The 23704-nt window shown below is 39.2% G+C and overlaps 1 protein-coding gene and 1 long non-coding RNA gene across 5 annotated transcripts; one reads left to right on the top strand and one right to left on the bottom strand.

Moving 5' to 3' along the window:
• Window positions 1–84: 84 nt before the first annotated feature.
• LOC109179489 (aspartic proteinase Asp1-like) lies at window positions 85–3818 on the bottom strand. 4 transcript variants are annotated; one of them, XM_019328989.1, is made up of 10 exons: window positions 3335–3818; window positions 2879–2996; window positions 2570–2790; window positions 2145–2366; window positions 1893–2031; window positions 1609–1809; window positions 1455–1527; window positions 1269–1374; window positions 793–968; window positions 85–205 (listed from the first exon to the last, which is right to left on the bottom strand). In XM_019328989.1, the coding sequence occupies exons 1-9, from the start codon at window positions 3517–3519 to the stop codon at window positions 929–931; spliced, it is 1305 nt and encodes a 434-aa protein (XP_019184534.1). In that variant the 5' UTR covers window positions 3520–3818; the 3' UTR covers window positions 85–205; window positions 793–928. The 4 variants fall into 4 exon arrangements, with proteins under 4 accessions (XP_019184534.1, XP_019184533.1, XP_019184536.1 ...); XM_019328988.1 differs by having other exon boundaries at window positions 85–202; XM_019328991.1 differs by lacking the exons at window positions 85–205; window positions 793–968 and adding an exon at window positions 1075–1215 and having other exon boundaries at window positions 1249–1374; window positions 3335–3815.
• Window positions 2379–20021, top strand: LOC109179491. The gene is made up of 3 exons (XR_002053909.1): window positions 2379–2393; window positions 4408–4409; window positions 19917–20021. It is a non-coding gene; the product is annotated as an uncharacterized LOC109179491 (long non-coding RNA).
• Window positions 20022–23704: the final 3683 nt, after the last annotated feature.

The raw sequence follows: 23704 nt of genomic DNA, 5'->3' as shown, positions 1-23704 counted from the left end.
AACTGTAAGAGAGACAGAGATTGTGTCAATGTTTAAAGTAGTTGATAAAAGCAAAACATTTGAGGCTACTTCCAGTTTAAGGGGTATCATAACCAAGTTTTGTGAAAATAATTCCATCTCAAAGTAATCACAGACCCTTCAGTTTAAGATCCTAACCCTTCCATCATCAGAACCGCTGGTTATTGTAAACATCCCAATATACCTGCTTCAATTAACCAAAACATGAAGCTAAGGTAAGTAACTCAAGGATACTTTAAACAGTATATACTTCATTTTCTATCTCATGGCTGATGCACAAAAATATTAATTTGAACCAAGATTTGTTTGAATCACTGGTTTAGGCTGATTTTTGACCTATCGGTAGACTTTTCCTCGCAAAAGTCCTAGACCAGTCTCGTCCCCTACGGACTTAATTTTATATTAACAAGCAAAAGGTTTGTTCTGACAAGCAGTAAGGCTACGTTGGAGATTCTCCCACAAGAGTGCTATGTACACACTACATAGATTAACTTATCTAAGGGGAAAGTCCTAACCTAGCTCCGTGCTTGGTAGAGAAATCTGTTCCCATGATTGAAATTCATCATACTTAGAGACCATAACATACATTATAAGACAGACACCCAAATGCAGTAAACAAAAATACAGATGCTAATACTCACCCCCCACCTCAAAATTAGAGATAAGTAAAACAAGGATTCATTCTTTATAACTGTTGAGATTAACAAGAACAAGAAAACAATAATAATGGCAGAAAGGTAAAGAAGACAAGATTTACGTGGTTCGGCAATGTACCTGATCCAAAGGATAGGGTTTCAAACTGATTGAGCAGACTATATATCCAGGAAAAGGTCAGTGAAAGAATAGTCCCCCTTGAATTGCCAGACAGACAGAAAGGCTTGGCGCCGAGTGTGCTGTGGAGGCATGAATGCTAAAGTTCTTGATGTGTAGGTTGATTCTGATAGAGAGGGCTATTGAAAAAAGGGTCAGTCTACCATTCATCAAAATTTCAAGAAAAAGGTATCGAATAGTAATAATTATTAATGGAGCACAACAAACATCATCAAAGGCATAACAAACATAAAACTTGCCACATCTTTTATACCTAAAATGGTATAGTTGGAATACCAAAACAGTTCATAGCTCTCTACAACATACTTTTAAATACAAAAGTCAACTTTGGGCTTAGATCATCTTTATTATATGAGTGAGTATATAGATAACGCTGCACTTGCTAGTTGACAAATAAGAAAGTGTAGTTCTCTATTTACATCTGAATATTGGATGATTTTGGTGGCTGATCACACTTGGCAGGAGTCCATCCAATTGATTTCTTCTCGTTGTCATAAATCACCATTTTATCTTGCATTGATATGTCTACACAACACAACACAACAAACAAATGTAAGGAAAATTTCTTTATACCATCATATCATATTACGTTGGTCCAATCTTACCTCCAATGATGTTAACATCGTGCAGACCTGCTTCTGAACCATTTAGAACCCCCAAACAGACATTACCCTTTGACTACACCAAAATACCATCACCAAATGAGTCATCAAAATACCATGAATCAGAACAAAATAAAGATAATTTTGAAGCACTTACTGAGATGATAAGATATGATTCTGGGGGGATCTCAAACTCAGATCTGCCCTTCCACCCCTTGGCAAAGCTCAGTGCGTAAGGTTTGAAATATTGCTTGACATCCTGTACACTTTTGAAAGCCTTCCTGCCCTTCCAGCACAGTGGGAGAGTATTGTCATCGTTTGCTTTTCTCAAGGGTTTGCCACTCAGTTCTTTCTCGACCTATAAGCACAAGTAAAATTAGGCAAGTAGTAGGAAATAAAATTTAGAGGTTGTCAAGGGTGAACTACAAATCTGCAACCCACCAAGGAAATAAAAGCTTGGTATGGTTCAAATTGCAGATAGCTATAAGAACTTCCACTGTCAAAGATTACAAGGAGATTCTTAATCCCTGTACTAATACCACCAAAATTTAGCTCTGCAGATCCTGGTGAGTAGTGCTTCCTGTCATGTACCATCATTAGACAAGTTTTGTATGAGAACTAAAGTCAGGCACAACCATATAAAATAAAGGAAGTGTGTATAGACATATCATGGCTGTATAAAAAGCACATTACTCGTAATCACGTGACATTGATGTCCAAACTACTTGTGAAGCATCATAAACTGCATCCCCAAAGAAGAGATATCCTCCTTGCCTACTCAAGCAATGCCCAACAACATTTTTTACCAGACCCTTTTTCTTGAGCTGTGACAGAATGCTGGTTGGTCCTTTCCCAAGTCCAAGTACTCCATCTAAAGGATGGTAAGACTGGCCAATTTCCTGATCATATCCACATCTGTAGCAATGGAAAAAATCCAAGTCAGTATATAATGTTGGATTTGTACTATCTTTCTTTTGTCAAATTAAATTCAGGATACTAAGTTCAATTTAAATTTAAGGATACAAAAGGAAACATGTCCCAACATCGAATTAAAAGTCGCTTCTAAAGACATGTAAAAGGCGGTTAATATAGAGCAACATAGTATGAAAAACACTGACCCAAGAGCTAGATGAGGAGCAATCTGAACTCCATTGGTGAGATTGAGGGAAAAGACGTCATTAAGTAGGATACCAAGGGATGAACCCCCATCTGCATACTGAACGTCATAATCACATTGTTCTAGAGTTTCGCATTTCTGATCACCCGAATGCAATGAGGCACAGAGAGGATCCTTACAACCCACAAGGTCATTATTGGGTTTGTAAGGGGGGTGAGGCGCCTGCAATTACACAATTACACAATTGGATTATACTATACAAACTATCAGCTCTTTAGAGTGAATGAAAAATCGTTACAAGAAAATTAACCTTTGTGCAACGGAGACAAGGAGCATCGCACTGAAGCCATGTAAGGTCACTGCCTGTGTCGGGATCAAGAAAATACGGCTTTGGAGGCTGCCCTATATTCACTTGAGCAAAATAAAAGCTGCAATACACATTTTAACCCCAATCAATTGAATGCACAAAATGTTTGATCAAATTTGCAACAATAGTCTTCTATGTATTCTGAAATCTGAAAAATAAGTGAAAATATAATCATGTGCTATATATAGATACTATCAATCCTTGAAAGAGTAAACTCTTGAAAGAGTCTTTCTGTATTATACAAGAACTGAGAATTTCTCGGATGAGTATAAACCCCAGTCTGTATCAATCTACTGGCAATCATTTTTCTTTAGCATCCATTCTCTCTAGCAGGCATAAATTTTGCTTCAGAGATAGACATGTGAAATGATGCATTCCAAAGATCAGAGAATAGCATACCCATTGGGATAAACATTGCCGTGCAGTTGTAGGATAATAGAAGAAGCGCGGGCGGGATTGACCGCCGACAGAGAAGAAAAGAGTCGTCCGGAATCGCTTATCGCCGATTTCCACCATTTCTCCGCCGCGGATGACACGATCAACACCCCAAAAATTATCAGAATTGCCAGTTTCATCCCCCTCATACCTCTGTCTTAGCAAACACCCAACACTTGAAGAAGAATCAATCAAGATTGGTTCTTCTTGAAATGCCCTTCCCCGCAGAACACGTCCGATTATCTTTCCTTCTTTTATCTGAAAAGTTGATTGGATTATTGGGAAAGGTCTCAAGATTTTCTTTGCTGATTCCCTCCATTAATAGGCGTCGACCTCGACGAAAGTCAAGATAGTGATTAGTGAGCATAAAGAAATTGGTACGACTATGACTATTTGGCGATTGGTTTTACAGTAGTAATTAACGGACTAGTAGAAAGCTAGGAAATTTCTACCCACTTTCTTCCGCGCTGTTGCTTTCTTTGTGGGAAATGTCATTTGTTTCAGTCGACAAGAACATGGTAAATCTTGTTGAGATACGTCACCCTTCAGTTTGGCAACCGTTATGCTATGAAATTGTGTACGCCTTGTCAACACGGCTCTATGTTCATAACTACTGAACTATATATTCATAATTATTGAATTTTATATTCACAATTACAAAATTTTATGTTCATAATTACTGAATTATATTTTTGTAATTATAAAATTATATATTCATAATTTTTGAACTTCATATTCACAATTATTGAATCTTTATATTCATAATTACAGAACTATATGTTCACAACTCTATATTCATAATTATAAAAGTATATATTCATAATTTTTTTAACTATATATTCATAATTATGAATAGTTTTAGAACCCTGTCCACCTTAAATATAGAGCAAGCATGGTTAGCACATTGTTTGGGAGAACTACGGCGTGATTAGAATAGTTGCTACTGATTTTGATTTCAACTAGTGTTTTATCAGTGTGATTTACGAAAGAAATTATGTTATTTATTAATTTAAATAAAAATTTAAAAATTATAAAAGATGTTAAGATATACAATAGAATAATATAGTTGGCCTATCATATATTTTGTCAAATATTTATTTTCATAGTGTATAAAATTAAAAATAAAATTAAAATTTGCATAGATAATATAGTCCCTAATCATGTACATATTTAGAAAAATTTAAAGACAAAATTTATATAATAAAATTGATTTATTCCTACCTTTATATCGTATATATTATAACTCCAACAATATGAATAATACTGACAGAGTAATGGTACTAGCACCGAACTCGGATCACCAATAGACATCTAACCCGACACCACATAGAATTCCAACCGGCAGAACTCCAACGGGTGGAAATATTATGACCATTCATTGCATTGAAGGGAGAGAATTAAAGCCCCGACGCCTCATTCATGACTCTTCATGTTATTGTCGTTAGCATATGCTCCCCAATTATGACTCTTCATATTGTTACCGTTAGGACCCAGCATAAATAGAACTCCCTCAACTAGCAAAGGGGGAGGTTCAATACTCTGTACTAGGACACACCATATTCTGTATTGAAACACTCATCAATACAACTATTGTTACTCACTTACACAAAATAATATTATCCGGTAACAAACCGTCATTGTTGTTTTCATTGAGAGCCTGAGTCCAACACTCAAGCAGGCGACGACACACACAACTCTTTCCCTCTTCCAACACCAAGCTTGAAAGAATGGCGTCCCGCAGCTCCCACGGTTCCCACAACGTGAACAACGGCAACGCCATAGGTGACCTCCGGGGCCAACTCACCAACAATGGTGGAGGGGACCTCCGAGAACAGCTCAACAACGGGAGACCAAGGGACCTCCAAGAACAGCTCAACAGCGGGAGACCCGGGGACCATTGAGACCAACTCAACAATAGAGGGGCGAACCAAGTCGTGAACCTCCAGGCGACCGCCGAAGCCATTCAGCAAGCGGCGACGGCGCTAAATCAGGCGGCGGCGGGATTGCAAGGCCAAGTGGCCCCGCCGCGACCTCAGGAAATAGAGGTAAAATCCTCGCAGAGGATAGATGCCCGGCAACGACAGGACACAACCCGTGCAGCGAGGGACGCAGGGCGTCATACCAGGACAGGGGGTCCAGAGGAGGGTACCCAAAGAAGTGGACCGGCCAGACGGCGACTAGAACCCTCCCACTCTACCCTTGAACGATTGGGACACAGGGCGCCCGCGCGGCAAAGATTAGGATCACGGGCCGAGGGGTCCTCTACTAGAGGCCCTCGCCGACACGAAAATAGAGAAGCAGAGAGATCACCAATAGAGAAGATGGGCGAGTCTCGTGAGCCGGCCCCATGCCAGCACGTTGATGAGTCGGCCCTACGTCGACACTCGGATGAACGTCACGTCGATGAGCTGGCTCCACGTCGACACTCGGATGAGCGATGCATCGATGAGCCGGCTCCGCGTCGACACTCGGATGGACGGCACGTCGATGATCCGGCTCCACCCCGACACTTGGGTGAGCGGCACGTCGATGAGCTAGCTCCACGGCGACACATGGATGAGCGGCAGTCGGCCCCGCGCCGGCACCCTGACGAATCGGCCCTAGTCAAGACGCTGTAAAGAAGAATCAAGGAGTTAGCAAGACGGGTGGAGGCACGGGAGCATTCGCTGGAACCCGAGGTACGGATGGCAGCACCATTCTCCCCAAGTATAATGGACGTACCTTTGCCGAGGGACTTTAGGCTGCCCGCCATCAAGGCGTACACGGGGGCTACTGACCCGCGTGTCCACATGACGAGATACAAGGCTGCTATGGTATTGATCGGGGCAGGGGACGCCGTCATGTGTCGAGCATTCTTGTCCACCCTGGATGGAGCGGCCCAAGACTGGTTCAACACCATCCCGGATGGGTCGATCCAAAACTTTGGGGAATTGTCCAAGAGCTTCGTGACATACTTCTCCGGTAGCATACATCGTAAGAAACCCTTCTCTCACCTCTGCGTAGTAAAGCAAGATAGAGGCGAGAGCCTCAAAGACTTCCTGAACAAATGGAAAAAGGAAGTCAATAATGTCTACGACTTCGACTCCAAGGCGGCGATCCCGATATTTATCCATGCCTTAAGATCAGGGTATTTCCACAAGCAGCTGAAGCTCATCAACCCCGCTCTTACGAAGATTTGATGAGGACAACCAACCGTTATGCAGAAGCAGAGGAGGTTGATAGGAAGAAGAAGGATGAAGAAGATGGTATAAAAGGTGGGAAGCCTGGGAAAGCTAGCTCGCCCAGCCAGGCACCATGCCCAAACCACTCGTCCGCAGGGAAAGACCGAGACCACGAGCGACCTCGCCTAGTCCCCCTACGTAATTTAACCGTGCTTACCCATCCTGTCAGTGTCATTTTGAAGCAAGCTGAGGAGATGGGAATAGTAGAATTCCCGTCGGAGTGCATGAAGGTCTCCCCAAAGGCAGACCAAACAAAGTATTGCAGGTTTCATAGGCAAGCCGGCCACGATACGGATGAGTGTCACGTTTTGAAGAGATAAATAGAGGAGCTCATTCAAAGGGGATACTTCACTCAGTTTGTGAAGCATCCAGGGCAACAACAACAGCATTGGCAACCCATGAACAAAAACATGTGGCGAAAGGGAGAGGGCCCTGAGCCATCCTCTCCTAACTCGAAGAGGGGGTATGAGCAAATCATGGAAGAAGGAGACAAGGAGCTAGAGGTGGAACCCGTGCAACGCAAAAAGCATGTTATTCGCTAAAACACGACAAGATCAATAATATAATTATTGATGTAACTATTGTTCATGGTATGCCCTGATCGATTGTGTTGAATAAGGAAAAAATTCCATGGAGCCCTTGTGTTAGTAAGGTAGGAGGCATGTCATCATTCACCATAACCGTGACAGGAAACAAACAAGGGAGGCCACGCACCTCGACCTCTACCACGGTCCTCGGCCATGGTAGCGGAGGCTGTGTATTAATTACCGCACTATACTCCCTAAGGGCCGGCACTGGATCCGGTCCAGCTAGCTACCGGACGGAAGGGCGTTTCTTGGTCAAACTCAAAGTTTGGTTACGAAAACGCTATCCCCAAAGGAATAGTACGACTTCTAACCTCGCTCACTACTCTACGGGAGAGCCGACCTTTGACCAAGCCTACCACATGTCGAAGTAAGCTACAAATCTCTACCATGGTCATCGGCAATGGTAGCAGAGGCGGTATTAATTACCGCACTCTACTCCTTAAGCGTCGGCACTAGATCCGGTCCAGCTAGCTACCCGACGGAAGGGCGTTTCTTGGTCAAACTCAAAGTTTGGTTACGGAAATGCTATCCCCTAAGGAATAGTACGAGGTCTAACCTCGCTCACTACTCTACGGGAGAGCCGACCTTTGGCCGAGCCTACGGCCTGTCGAAGTAAGCTACGAACAAACACAAAAAAAAAAGAAGAGGCCGAGGCACACTCCTCGGCCGACATCAGCTGAGGCGCTCGCCTCGGCCAGCGTTGGCCGAGGCCGGCCTCAGCCATCATCGGTCGAGGTGCACGCCTCGACCAACATCGCCTCGACCCACATCGGCCAACATTGGCAGAGGCGCACGCCTTGGCCGAGGCCCCGCACCTCGGCTAGCATATAAGAGGTCCCGTGCCTCGGCCAGCATCGGCCGAGGCGCACGCCTCAGCCAAAGTTGGCCGGGGCGCACGCCTCAGCCAACGTTGGCCGGGGCGCACGCCTCTGCCAGCATCGGCCGAGGCCCCGCGCCTCGGCCAGCATCAGCCGAGGCACCCGCCTCGACCAACATCGGCCGAGTCCCTGCGCCTCGACCATCATTGGCCGACATCGGCTGAGGCCCCGTGCTTCGGCCATCATTGGTTGAAGCCCCGCGCCTCAGCCAGCATCGGCCTAGGCGCCCGCCTCGGCCAACATCGGCCGAGGTGCCCGTCTTGGCCAACATCGGTCGAGGCCCCGCGCCTCGACCATCATAGACCATCATCGGCCTCGGCCCCGCGCCTCGGCCATCATCAGCCATCATCGGCTGAAGCTCGCCCAGGGGGATTTTGGTTAAAAAAAATAAAATAAAAAATGAGAATCTTTGATTCAGTTTTACTCCCAAGTCAACTCAAACACATCAGTAGACTCGGGAGTAGGGGGGCTGGTGACAGAGTAATGGTACTAGCACCCAACCCGGATCACCAACAGGCATCTAACCCGACACCACGTAGATTTCCAACCGGCAGAACTCCAACGAGTGGAAACATTATGGCCATTCATTGCGTTGAAGGGAGAGAATTAAAGCCTCGGCGCCTCATTCATGACTCTTCATGTTATTGCCGTTAGCATCTGCTCCCCAATTATGACTCTTCATGTTGTTACCTTTAGGACCTATCATAAATAGAACTCCCTCAGCTAGCAAAGAGGGAGGTTCAATATTCTGTACTAGGACACGCCATATTCTGTATTGAAACACTCAGCAATACAACTATTGTTACTCACTTACACAAAATAATATTATCCGGTAACATATTTACCGTCAAATACCTAAGAGAATTATATATATATATATACATATATATATATATATATATATATATATATATATATATATATATATATATAGGGTGAGGATAAGTGAGTACATATTCTTAGGTGAGGATGTGAGGATTAATCTAGACCACTAAATTAGAATAAAAGTATGGCTGAGATTAAAAGGAACAAATCACATGGATTAAAGAAACAAATACCTTTAAAATATTTAAAAATATAAATTTATGGGTAAATTAGAATCTGTGCATTACTATACAAAATATTTGTGCATTACTATACAAAGTATTGTGCATCGATAAGTCTAAAGTTGTGCATTCAAACACCACCTAAAAATCCTACAGTGGACATTTCAATGTCCTACGATGTACTGAAATATGTGCACTAATGCACAACTCACCAGCCCACGGTGCACAACTTACAACACTAGGTTGCACAACCAGCACACACGAATGCACAATCGTACTATCCAGTCATTTGTACATATACACGATCATCCAAATATAGACAATATTATATTCAAAAGAACGAGCGAAAAAAAATAAAAAATACCGATTACATTGCATGGGCGAACACTCAATCAATGGTGAAGAAATCGCTGCTCCAAATCGCGACGGTGGTGATCTAAAAAAATAGGAAACCAATTAAGGCAAGAATTAAACATGCGTTCACTTTTAAAAAAAATAGAAAAGACACTACTACCCAATTTTAACAAAAAAAATCAATCCATGTCATCTTAGGAAATCAAATCTGGGCCATCAAAATAAAAAAACAAACGCATAAGATTAGTCCTCACGTCCTCACCTAAGAATGCGTCCTCATTTGATCCTCAATATATATGGCTCCGGATCCCATGAGGTCACATAGTTATATGAGTTTATGAGATCTAATCATATTCATTAGATCAATTAATATTTAAGGGTGAGATTGAAAAAGATTTTGTATGCATTTTAGGTAGTAGTCTATGCATAAGGGTGAATAAGTAATTGTAATATAATAGATATTTATGGTTACAAATAAATTGGAATATATTCCATGATTAGCATCTGATTATGGGATTGGATTAATTATGAACGGTAATATATTAGTATTGATATTCTGATGATTCCTGGACGCAAGCATTCACCAAACAGTCTCAAGGAGCAGCGGTTGTTTCACATCAACGGCCACAGTGATGGTGCTACCGGACATAGGTATGTGCATCATTATTCGAACTATTATAGGCTTCTAGATTGGTGTGCCTATATTATGATGAGTCTGTGCATCGGGACACCGTAGTGCATTTCGAAGCGTGGGTGTCTAATGAGTGCATGAGGGTGGCGTTCATTGCACTTATTTTTACGAAGGGGGTTTTTGGTTTCCGAGTATTGATTTTTATTTTCTTGTTTGTGTTTTTGTATTCTACCGGCGTGGTGGTTTTGTTTGAGGTGTTGATTTGTTGATGGGGTGTTGTGCGAATCGGACGATGACGAGGTTATTTATTTATTTATTATTGTTGTATTTTTTTAATTTTTGTTTTTGCCCCGGATCGTAATTCGTTAGGGGGGTTGTGTGATATGTAATGAAGGAGTGTGCAAATGACCATTGTTGTTTTCAATAAGGTGGTGCTGAAAAAGTTATTTCTGATTGGTTTTGCTTTGTTAGCATTATTTGGGTGGAGTGTGTACATATGTTATTTGGAGATATCCAGTCGAACACATTTACGAATTAGAGCATATATGGTATGTGTTGAGTGTGGGATAGTTGTTTTGTTTGTGCAATGTTGTTTTAATTCCCCTGTATATCAATTTTTCATCATCACTATTGGTGTATAAGCTTTGGTTTTTTTTTTTTTTTTTTTTTTTTTTTTTTTTTTTTTTTTAAATGCTTCATCCTTTGCGAGGGACTTACTAAGCCAGGTGTAGTAAGTAACACGTTTATTGGACGTTATATTCACGGCCTGTGCATTCTAGGGTTTAAACATGTGCAAGTTGCGCGTTGGGTAAGTGCACAGCAGAAAATGAGCATGTGCAACGAATTAAAAACCCATACGCAGATTAATTATTTTGATGATAAAAAGATGACTTGTGGTTTACTGTGAATAGGTTAACGAAACATATGTTATAGGTGTGTGCAGTGCAGACGCCCCCGATGCAAACGAATCAGAAAAAGATTGCAGAATGGATATTAGTCCGGGTGGTACGAAATATTGGTATACAGAATGCGACCGTAGCCTGAGACCATATGAAGGTCAAATGTTTAATACACTGGAAGATGGAATCCAATTTTATACGAAGTATGCCGCAACAACCGGATTTGGTGTGCGTCGAAGTTCGGATAAAAAGAACAATTTCGGTATTGTTTTGAAAAAGGATGTAGTGTGTTTGCGGCAAGGGTTTAAGGAGACTAGGGGCAAAGAAACTTTGGTTGAAGGAGGATGTTCGGAGAAGAAGCGACGGTAGACTACTAATAGAGTTGGTTGCGGCGCTAGGATTGTAATGAAGATAGTTTACGACGGGAGATATAAGGTTCACAAATTTGAAGAAAGACATACACACTGTTTGTGCAAGGAAAGTCACAAACCATTTATGAAAGTCAATCGCAAATTGGAGATTGCACACCAAGAATTCATTACTAAGTGCGAAAAAGCAAACGTTGGTGCAAGCAAAAGTTTCGACATATATGCCGAGATGGTAGGTGGTCCGGAGAACGTGGGTGCGACGCAACAGGACTTTAAGAATTACAGGAGAGAGCTATTAGCGTACATGAAGTGGGGAGATGTGCAAATGGTTATATCAAACTATCTTGAGCAGAAAACATATTGTGCTGATATGTACTTCGAATACAAGGTGAACGCAAATGATCAATTAGCTCGTGTCTTCTGGGCGGATGGTATGGCAAGGAAAAACTACGGTGCGTTTGGCGACGTGGTATTCTTTGATGCAACGTACAAAACAAATAGGTACGAGAGAGTTAATTTAAATAGATGGGTGTGTAAATTAAAATTTGTGGCGAATGATGAGGTTATCTTTGGGTAACGACGTATACAGGAATTAAAGAGTATGATGTGCATGATAAGTAGGACTGTGCGTGTGTGTAAGTTAGTTCTTGACTCGCATGGTGCGTGTATCTTTGCGTAATTACGTATAATGTAATTAAAGGGCAGTCTCTGCATAGGTTGTATGTCTGTGCGTGTGTGTATATCATGTGCGAGCTTTACAGTAGGTCTGTGCATGTGTTATACTGTTTGCGCTTGAATTATTTTGCCAAATATGTGACGACCGTTTTATTGCTATATATTGGATTCAGGTACCACCTTGTGTTTGTCCCATTCATAGGAGTAGACAACCACAAAAGATGTGTGACGTTTGCAGCGACCCTGATTGATAAGGAGGACGTGGAGTCGTACAGTTGGGTATTAAAACACTTCAAGAACGCAATGGGGACTGCACCACCTTTATTAATAACCGATCAAGACCCAGCTATGAAAATTGCAATCGCAGATGTGTTTGGAGGTAGTCGACACCGTTACTGTATGTGGCACATGATATGCACATTTTACACTCATATTTTAGGTACATTTTTATAATAATTTTGCATTGGTTATTTAATATTATCTAATAATTAGTTCTTTTTATATATAATACAATATATAATATATAATATATATATATAATATATAATATATATAATACATACTAATTAATATATATATATATATATATATATATATATATATATATATATATATTAGAAATCAACAAATAAATTAAATAAATATAATATTTTAATTTGTTTGCTTTCCTAACAAAACATATGGTGCAGCAGCAAAAATAAAGTCAATGGGAGCTATTCCAAGGCATTATTACAAGGAGTTTCAACATATGACACAAAAGTAGGAAACAAGTGGTAGGAAATAGTTTAGGTTTAATTTTAGAATGCTATAAATAGTAGAAGTTTCTTATTGTAAAATGTTCATTCTTCCCCTCTCGAATATTCTTTAAGGTTGTTATCAATGTCCATTCGCGGCTAATTTCTTGTTTGGTTTAGTGAATTGAAGCCCCGGAGTTCATTACGCTGTAAGGTTATTTATTTATTTTTATTATATATTTTTTATGCATTTGAGTATTAAATATTCTTCTAAGTTATTTGAAATAATTGTGTCATTTAATTGCTAGGGAGGCCTACTAGTTATTTATTTGATATAATTATTTGCTATATTAGATAATGTTGTGCTACAAATTACTCTAATATTCAGTAGCAACTGGGTTAATTATTGACGGCTTAGTGATAATTGGACTCGGGTAGAATATTTTCCTAAATTAAATGCAACCGCTTGTGCTTGTGTTATTTAGTTTGTCGGTTTTCCTAGTTCCTATTGCTGCTATTAAATTAAATCTATAGCGCTTGTCTTAGGTTATTTAGTAGTTAGGGGTAATTAAACCGCGTGTGCTTTAGTTACCTACAACTAAGGAAAAACGGAAATGAAATAATTTCACGACAAATATTCAACTGCATATTAATTACTTTATAAATCAATGATCAGTGTTAAACTCCGGTGGTGGATCTTTACTGACCAAGGTTTCTTATTATAAGTGTTTTTCGATATATTATTTTTCACTGTTTATTCGTTCGATTAAATTTCTCGTTTATTTAATTTCTCTTTTATTTAATATTTATTCTCGATATATTCCAAACCCCCCATTATTTCCTTGAGCACAAAAGTTAAACTAGTTACTCCTCGTGGGATCGATCCTTACTCCCGCTACTACGTTTGTAAGGTTTTAATTTGGGAGCCTACGAGAGCTCACCAAATTTTGGTGCCGTTGCCAGGGAGATTTTCTAGCTTATTTTGTGTTTGTTTATTTATTTAATTATTTATTTTGTTATTTGTTTGTTTGTTTTTCTCGTTAATTTGTCCCAAAAAAAATATAATTTTCTTTACTTTCGTTACTTTTACATAATTGCTACACTATCTTTAACGGTTTATGCCATAACTCGATCTACTAACAAAGAAGTCTTGCCATACAATCCAGAAATTGAAAGAACTGTACGCAGGTGGAGGAAACAAGCTTTGAGGAAATTAGAGTTTAGTGATCTGGCTACCGATTCTGCCAACTCTGATTTAGAAGAGGAACCCATGACTCAAAATCGGACCTTAAAAGAGCTTGGAGCTCCAAATTTAGATCAACAACCATTATGCATCACTTTCCCTGCTCTGGATGCCAATGTGCAATTCGAACTAAAGTCTGGATTAATTCATCTTTTGCCTTCTTTTCATGGACTTGCAGGCGAAGATCCTCACAAACACTTAAAGGAACTCCATGTGGTGTGTTCAAGTATGAAACCCAATGGGGTTACTGAGGAACAAATCAAGTTGAGAGCCTTCCCCTTTTCGTTGAAAGATTCAGCGAAGGATTGGCTATATTATCTACCTTCTGGGAGCATCACCACATGGAATAACTTGAAAACAATGTTCCTTGAAAAATATTTCCCAGCTTCAAGGGCGGCCAACATTAGAAAGGAAATCTGTGGTATAAGGCAAAACAATGGAGAGTCATTGTATGAATATTGGGAGCGTTTCGAAAAGCTTTGTGCAAGCTGCCCACACCATCAAATTAGTGAGAAATTACTCATTCAGTACTTTTATGAAGGACTTTTTCCAATGGATAGAAGCATGATTGATGCTGCAAGCAGTGGTGCTTTAGTTGACAAGACACCAGACGCTGCAAGAACCCTAATTGCAAACATGGCCGCAAATTCTCAACAATTTGGCAATAGACTTGTCCAACCGTCTAAGCAAGTGAATGAGGTAAATATTTCTGCTCTTGAACAACAAATTACTGGTTTAACTACTCTTGTTCGTCAATTAGCAGTAGGCAATATGCAAACTGTAAAAGCATGTGGAATTTGCTCGGTAGTTGGACATCAAACTGATGCCTGCCCAACTCTTCAAGAAGAACCTATTGAACAAGTTAACATGGCTGGAGGTTTTACTGGACAACCTCAAGGTAAGTATGATCCGTTTTCCAATACATATAATCCTGGATGGAGGGATCACGCAAACTTTAGCTATGGGAACTCACAAGGGAACCAGTTTGTTCAGAATCGTTCCAACTTTCAACAGTATAGACAACAATTTCCTTCCAGCCAACAACCAGTCCAAAGCTCTAGCTCAGGTATGAATCTAGAAGATATTGTTAAATCTCTTGCTACTAACACTTTGCAGTTTCAACAAGAAACACAACTATTCCAACAAGAGACAAGCGCTAGTATTCAAGAAACAAAGGCTAGTATTCAAAACTTAGAAAGGCAAGTGGGCCAACTAGCAACTACGGTAAGTCGGTTGGAAGCACAGAGTTCTGGCAAATTACCCTCTCAAACGATCGTTAATCCTAAAGAGAATGTAAGTGCAATTACTGTGAGAAGTATGTCGCTGGAAAAGAACGTCGATATAAACAAGGGAGTATGTGCAGGTATCATTGTCAATAATAAAGAGACGTCCCAAGGTATGCTTTCTTATTTTTCTGATTATGAACCAGTACCCCCATTCCCTCAAGCTCTTTTAGAACCAATAAGAGGAAACTCAAATAATGATTTATATGAGACATTTCGTGAATGTGAGGCTAATAAACCATTTTTAGATTCTATGAAAAAGGTACCTCGCTATGCAAACTTTCTTAAAGAGTTATGCACTTTGAAAAAGAAACCAAATAAAGGAGTTGAAGAAGTGAAAGTGCAAGAGAATGTCTCTATGGCTAGTCAAGGCAATCTTCCTGAAAAGTGCAAAGACCCAGGTATGTTTACTATTCCGTGCATGATAAGTGGTGTTAAACTTGAAAATGCTATGTTAGATTTAGGAGCTTCTATTAATGTTATGCCATATCCTGTGTATGCTTCTTTAAATCTTGGACCCCTGAATAAATCTAGTATAGTAATTCAATTGGCTGATGGATCTACTACATATCCTAGGGGTGTGGTTGAGGATTTGCTTGTTGAAGTTAATAACTTGGTTTTTCCTGCTGATTTTTATGTACTGGATATGGAAAATGATAATAAAATTTCTCATATTTTGTTAGGAAGACCATTCTTAAAAACTAAAATCGATATTCATAGTGGTATGCTTACAATGGAGTCTAATGGTAAACTTGTGGCTTTCAATATATATGATACCATGAAATCTCCTAGTGATGATAATTTTGCAATTTTTGTTGATTCTTTGAATTTTGTTACATTTGATGAAATTGCTTCTAATGAAAATAAAGAAGAAAAAAATAATAAATCATCTTTGAGTCCTAATCTGCATGAAGGGGCTATTTTTTTGAATAATCATAATCATCGAAGGTACTCAAAAAGGCGATGGAAATTTAAAGAAATATCATAAGTCGAGCTAACGACGATAAACAAAGGCGCTGCTTGGGAGGCAACCTAAGGTGTGTTTGTTCCATTTTTATTTTATTTTATTTTATTTCCTTTTTCTGTGCATTTTTTTATTCAACATTGGGGACAATGTTGGTAATAAGTGTGGGGGAGGGATTTAGTTTTATTATTAGTTTGCTTATGTAAAAAAAAAAAATTATTATTATTATTTGTTTTCTTATTTCAAAATTTTCAAAAATATTTTACTAGTATTTTATACAAAATAAGTATTATTTTGAAAAATTGCTATATTTTCCTTTCCTGAAAAGCATAACATGATTGAATAAATAGTTTGGCAAATTGTGATTAGTTTGTTAGCAATTCCTGTTTGATATGTAGTAGTTATATTAAGTAAGCAATAAACCTGTGAGTGTTTTGAGCCACTGACTGACACTTCGGTCTTATTCTCTTTCTTTTGTGTGATTTCTTCCATAATTTTGTTTCTCTAGAACTTGCCTTGATTCTCTTTTAAAGCTAATTAGACCATTCATGATTCAAATGTGATTAAGGCCATTATTTGACTTTGAGCCTCACTAGCCAAATAACCGGTTTGTCCTATGATTTATTTCCCTTTGTTAACCACTTTGAGCTTTATGGCCATTCCTTTCTTTATTTTGGACCACATTACAAGCCTTTTATATCTAAAATAATGCCTTCACCCAGCTGAATAACTAGTGGAGCAAATTTTGGATTATTTTTGTAATCTACGTGAGGTTGGGAAGGATTAGTGTGGGGGAGATCACTTACTCTTATTAATATGATTGAGAGTGAGGTGAGTTGTATCTTCGTTGCCAATATGTCGTTGGTCTTCTATGGAAAAGAAAAGATGAAGCAGTTCTCGATTCAAAAAAAAAAAAAGGCATGAAAAATTGAAAAAATGAAAAGGGAAAAATGGAGAATATATGTTTGAAAAAGAAAAATATTGCTGAAATAAATGAGAAAGAATCAGCAATTGATTTTGAGTTGAAGTTACTTCTAAATAAATGAAGTAAAGGGAATTCTGGTAATACTGAGGAAACATTCTATACTTTTGAGAATGATAGGCATGTTGGAGCCTCAATGAGAAATGTTTTGAGTGAAAAAAAATTGAGGGTGTTAGATTAATTGTATTTATTTTGCTCCTCTACTTTGAAGGTTTTATTTAAACTACTTTCCTAAAATATTCCCTACCTTAACCCTAGCCCCATTACAACCTATGGAAAGTCCTTATGATTTGTGTCATGCATGACTCTTGTAGTGGTGATTGAGAAGATATGCAAGCCTATGGTAGAGCAATTTTATAGAAATGAACATGAGTGAAATCTATACCCATCAAACACTTGAGTGATGAGTGATATTCCTGTGAGAGCTTACTTGTTTAGTTCTCTCCTTTTTTGAACAGGGGTGCTAACTTATTAATTGCAGGGTGCTTCAGATTGTTGTTCATGATATGTTATGAGTTTTGGGAATTTCATCTTAATTTACTTCGCAAATAGTATTTTTTGCTTGAGGACAAGCAAATGTTTTAGTGTGGGGGATTTGATATGCACATTTTACACTCATATTTTAGGTACATTTTTATAATAATTTTGCATTGATTATTTAATATTATCTAATAATTAGTTCTTTTTATATATAATACAATATATAATATATAATATATAATATATATATATAATATAATATATATATATATATATATATATATATATATATAATACATACTAATTAATATATATATATATATATATATATATATATATATATATATATTAGAAATCAACAAATAAATTAAATAAATATAATATTTTAATTTGTTTGCTTTCCTAACAAAACATATGGTGCAGCAGCAAAAATAAAGTCAATGGGAGCTATTCCAAGGCATTATTACAAGGAGTTTCAACATATGACACAAAAGTAGGAAACAAGTGGTAGGAAATAGTTTAGGTTTAATTTTAGAATGCTATAAATAGTAGAAGTTTCTTATTGTAAAATGTTCATTCTTCCCCTCTCGAATATTCTTTAAGGTTGTTATCAATGTCCATTCGCGGCTAATTTCTTGTTTGGTTTAGTGAATTGAAGCCCCGGAGTTCATTACGCTGTAAGGTTATTTATTTATTTTTATTATATATTTTTTATGCATTTGAGTATTAAATATTCTTCTAAGTTATTTGAAATAATTGTGTCATTTAATTGCTAGGGAGGCCTACTAGTTATTTATTTGATATAATTATTTGCTATATTAGATAATGTTGTGCTACAAATTACTCTAATATTCAGTAGCAACTGGGTTAATTATTGACGGCTTAGTGATAATTGGACTCGGGTAGAATATTTTCCTAAATTAAATGCAACCGCTTGTGCTTGTGTTATTTAGTTTGTCGGTTTTCCTAGTTCCTATTGCTGCTATTAAATTAAATCTATAGCGCTTGTCTTAGGTTATTTAGTAGTTAGGGGTAATTAAACCGCGTGTGCTTTAGTTACCTACAACTAAGGAAAAACGGAAATGAAATAATTTCACGACAAATATTCAACTGCATATTAATTACTTTATAAATCAATGATCAGTGTTAAACTCCGGTGGTGGATCTTTACTGACCAAGGTTTCTTATTAGAGTATTTTCCACTTTTGGTCCTATGACTTTAGTGCCTCCGTCAATTTAGGTTCACAACTTTCGTTCCTGACATAAGTAGTGCTTGACTTTGATTTTTTTTCCACTTTTAGTCCTTCCGGTCATCTGAGTGACTACTTTTAATTGGAATAAATAAATTGTCATTTATATTTATATTTAAGAGGGTAAATAAGTCCTTTACCATCTCTTAAAAAATAAACAAAAGAAAAATAAAAATATAATTAAGCTATGTAATTATCCTCTTCTTCCCGTATCTTCTGATTCTTCTCCCTCTCTTAACGGACGGCTCTGGTTCATGTATTTTTGAATCCCTTGTCCACCATTGCAATAGACTTGAAATATACTTCCTCCAATCCTCGGAACGTATCCTTGGACTTCAACCTCTTCAGTTACGCTTCTCCTGGCGACAAAAACATCTCCTTGTTCTACGTTACATCCCGGTTTCATTGGTTTCCAACCTCTTGAACTGTAACTCGACCGGAAATAGGTTCTGGTCGCCCAATACAGGATTGCCCAATAATAATAACATCAAGTGCGGGTTTGAGATCTTTGTTACTATCACTCAAGAAGCTTTTGAGACTTTAAGTAATGCTTCTAGTATCATTCCAGTATTTTTGTATATATTGGAACGATATGGTGAGAGCTAAGGCGCATTGGAAATGGTGATCATGAAAATTGAAACAGTATCAAGAGAGCTCATCAAACCCTCTTCTTCTTCTTCTTCAAGACTCCATAAACTGTGTCTCCTTGATCAGATAGCCCCCCATGGCTATAATCCCAAAAATACATGAACTAGAGCCGCATGTGCGCTTACAGTAAGAGAGGGAGAAGATACGGGAAGAAGAGGATAATTACATAGCTTAATTTTATTTTTCTTTTTCTTTTGTTTATTTTTTAAGAAATGGTAAAGGACTTATTTACCCCTCTTAAATCTAAATATAAATAACAATTTATTTATTTCGATTAAAAGTAGTCACTCAGATGACCGGAAGGACTAAAAGTGGAAAAAAAATCAAAGTCAAGCACTACTTATGTCAGGAACGAAAGTTGTGAACCTAAATTGACGGAGGCACTAAAGTCAAAGGACCAAAAGTGGAAAAAACTCTTCTTATTATAAGTGTTTTTCGATATATTATTTTTCACTGTTTATTCGTTCGATTAAATTTCTCGTTTATTTAATTTCACTTTTATTTAATATTTATTCTCGATATATTCCAAACCCCCCATTATTTCCTTGAGCACAAAAGTTAAACTAGTTACTCCTCGTGGGATCGATCCTTACTCCCGCTACTACGTTTGTAAGGTTTTAATTTGGGAGCCTACGACAGCTCACCAGCACATAATGACTAAGGTTAGCGAGAAAGTGGGGGCTAACATGTCAAAGAATAATGAGTTCCACAGGGCATTGAATAGTGTTGTGTGGAACGAGAAATCAACGAGAACAGAATTCGAGATTGGGTGGAAAACAGTAATTGGGAAATACAACCTACATGAAAACCAATGGCTAACCCGTATGTACGAGGATCGTGCGTCATGGGTGCCCGCATTTTTCGATGATGTGTTCATGGGTGGGCTACTACGTACCACTCCCCGTTCAGAGGCGGAGAATAGGATTTTCCAAGGTAACATGAACAAGCACTTATGCCTGGTAGAATTTTTCACCCGTTTCGAGCGTGCGATGAGAAAACAATGAAAGAACAACCTATAAATAAGCGCAAGTTGCATGTACATACCCCAGATTTTCAGACACCACTACGCATTGAGCGATCAGCAACAACAGTGTACACCTTGACTATTTTTTATGAGATCCAAAAGGAAATAAGTGCAGGGTGTTTTAAATGTCGAGTTCGAGCATTCATGGAGGCAGAAGGGTTAAAGACATATGTGGTTGAGGATGAAAACGAGTAACGATACACAGTTATAGTGCAAGATGGGAGCAACATAGCATGCACATGCTGAATGTACGCAAGAGTTGGTCTCCTTTGTAGCCATGTTTTTGTCGTACTCAAAGATGAACGTATCGATGACATCCCCCCACAACATATCACACCCTGATGGACACGAGAAGCTGTCAAGCACTCCCCCACTAATAAGGACGCAGATAAACAGAATGGTAACAATACTTTGGCGCACGACAACAATGAGGAAGGACAACTAATGAATATATTTCATAGATGTTTGGGCAAGGCTAAAGGAAGACCCGAAAAAATGAAGGAGATGAGACTGTGCATGGAAGAGTTTGAAACAACATTCGGGGAGGACGAAGAACCTGAGGTGAATGAAAGTGGGAAGCGTGCAATAATGGAGTCGTATTGCGGTGTCGTAACCCCAAAGATGATAGAAGTGCATCCACCTCCCGTAGCAAAAACCAAAGGGTCTGGCAAACGAATGAAATCAGCAAGGGAGGCGGCAATGATGGAGCATTATAAGAAAAAGCGCACATGCAAAACATGTGGAGTGACCGATGGCCATAATAGCCGAAGCTGCCCACGAAAGTATTTAAACCATTAGTCCGTTATTAATTATTAAATAGAAGTACAAACATCTGAATAATGAGTGTTTTTTTAAGATTCTAAGGTGATTAAATGATATGGGCAGCTGATGTGTAAATATCCTGGTGATTGTGTGCATTGCGCGGTAAGAGTAATTAATTTCCTTTGGTTTGTGCATGATTTTGTGATACCATTCGCATTGATACTAGCATGGACTTCGGTGGTAAAAAACCCGAATTTAAAACAGAAGTTGAATAAAGTGTAATTAAAAATGAAAAGAATACACTCTCAGAAATCGAATAATAACGGAAATGGATCGTTTATAAATCTTTTGATTGTGCCTAACCAAGCGCGAGTAACCGTTATAGTTGTAGCATGAGCACCAATACGGACATGCACTAGCAGTGTTTAAAAAAGCAATATAAAAAATAAAACTAATAAACTACGTGAATTCGACAAAATAAGACAACAAAACGTTCGAATAGATTAGGAAAATACTTAGGTGTTAAAGTCTAAATGAGTAGCGAATTCAAAATTTTTTAAGTAGAGAGCTAGGAAACATTGTTAGTGATTGGAAGCGTGTGCAAGTGAATGTTATAGTCGGAGCATAGGCATTCGTATACCATGTACTCACAATAATACCAAATGCCATATTAAAAATGAAACAAATAAAGTTTTTGCAAACAGTAACAAGTGCAAATGGACCCTTTGAATTGAGTAAAAAGGAACGTGGATGTTTAATTGAACATGTTTTTTATTTTATAAGTGTGTGTTGGCCAGTGCGTGCGAGTTAATGTTAGATTCGTAGCAAACGTGGGGATTGATGTTAAATTTAAAATATAGAACGCATTTGTGAACATGTTAATGGAAAGTTTATAAATCTTTTGATTGTGCCTAACCAAGCGTGAGTAACCATTATAGTTGTAGCATGAGCACCAATACGGACATGCACTAGCAGTGTTTAAAAAAGCAATATAAAAAATAAAACTAATAAACTGCGTGAATTCGAAAAAAACTAGACAACGGAACGTTCGAATAGATTAGGAAAATACTTAGGTGTTAAAGGCTAAATGAGTAGCGAATTTAAAAAATTTTAAGTAGAGAGCTAGGGAACATTGTTAGTGTTTTGTAAGCTACGAACAAACACACACAAAAAAAAAGAAGAGGCCGAGTCAACACTCCTCGGCCGACATCAGCTGAGGCGCTCGCCCCGGCCAGCGTTGGCCGAGGCCGGCCTCAACCATCATCGGTCGAGGTGCACGCCTCGACCAACATCGCCTCGACCCACATCGGCCAACATCGGCAGAGGCGCACGCCTTGGCCGAGGCCCCGCACCTCGGCTAGCATATAAGAGGTCCCGCGCCTCGGCCAGCATCGACCGAGGCGCACGCCTCAGCCAACGTTGGCCGGGGCGCACGCCTCTGCCAGCATCGGCCGAGGCCCCGCGCCTCGACCAGCATCAGCCGAGGCACCCGCCTCGACCAACATCGGCCGAGTCCCCGTGCCTCGACCATCATTGGCCGACATCGGCTGAGGCCCCGTGCTTCGGCCATCATTGGTCGAAGCCCCGCGCCTCAGCCAGCATAGGCCTAGGCGCCCGCCTCGGCCAACATCGGCCGAGGCGCCCGTCTTGGCCAACATCGGTCGAGGCCCCGCGCCTCGACCATCATAGACCATCATCGGCCTCGGCCCCGCGCCTCGGCCATCATCAGCCATCATCGGCTGAAGCCCGCCCAGGGGGACTTTGGTTAAAAAAAATAAAATAAAAAATGAGAATCTTTGATTCAGCTTTACTCCCAAGTCAACTCAAACACATCAGTAGACTCGGGAGTAGGGGGGCTGGTGACAGAGTAATGGTACTAGCACCCAACCCGGATCACCAACAGGCATCTAACCCGACACCACGTAGAATTCCAACCGGCAGAACTCCAACGGGCGGAAACATTATGGCCATTCATTGCGTTGAAGGGAGAGAATTAAAGCCTCAGCGCCTCATTCATGACTCTTCATGTTATTGCCGTTAGCATCTGCTCCCCAATTATGACTCTTCATGTTGTTACCTTTAGGACCTAGCATAAATAGAACTCCCTCAGCTAGCAAAGAGGGAGGTTCAATATTCTGTACTAGGACACGCCATATTCTGTATTGAAACACTCAGCAATACAACTATTGTTACTCACTTACACAAAATAATATTATCCGGTAACATATTTACCGTCAAATACCTAAGAGAATTATATATATATATATATACATATATATATATATATATATATATATATATATAT

The sequence above is a fragment of the Ipomoea nil genome, unplaced genomic scaffold (genome assembly GCF_001879475.1).
Source record: "Ipomoea nil cultivar Tokyo-kokei standard unplaced genomic scaffold, Asagao_1.1 scaffold0925, whole genome shotgun sequence".
NCBI classification, from domain to species: domain Eukaryota; kingdom Viridiplantae; phylum Streptophyta; class Magnoliopsida; order Solanales; family Convolvulaceae; genus Ipomoea; species Ipomoea nil.
This window is presented reverse-complemented; position numbering and strand designations above follow the sequence as displayed.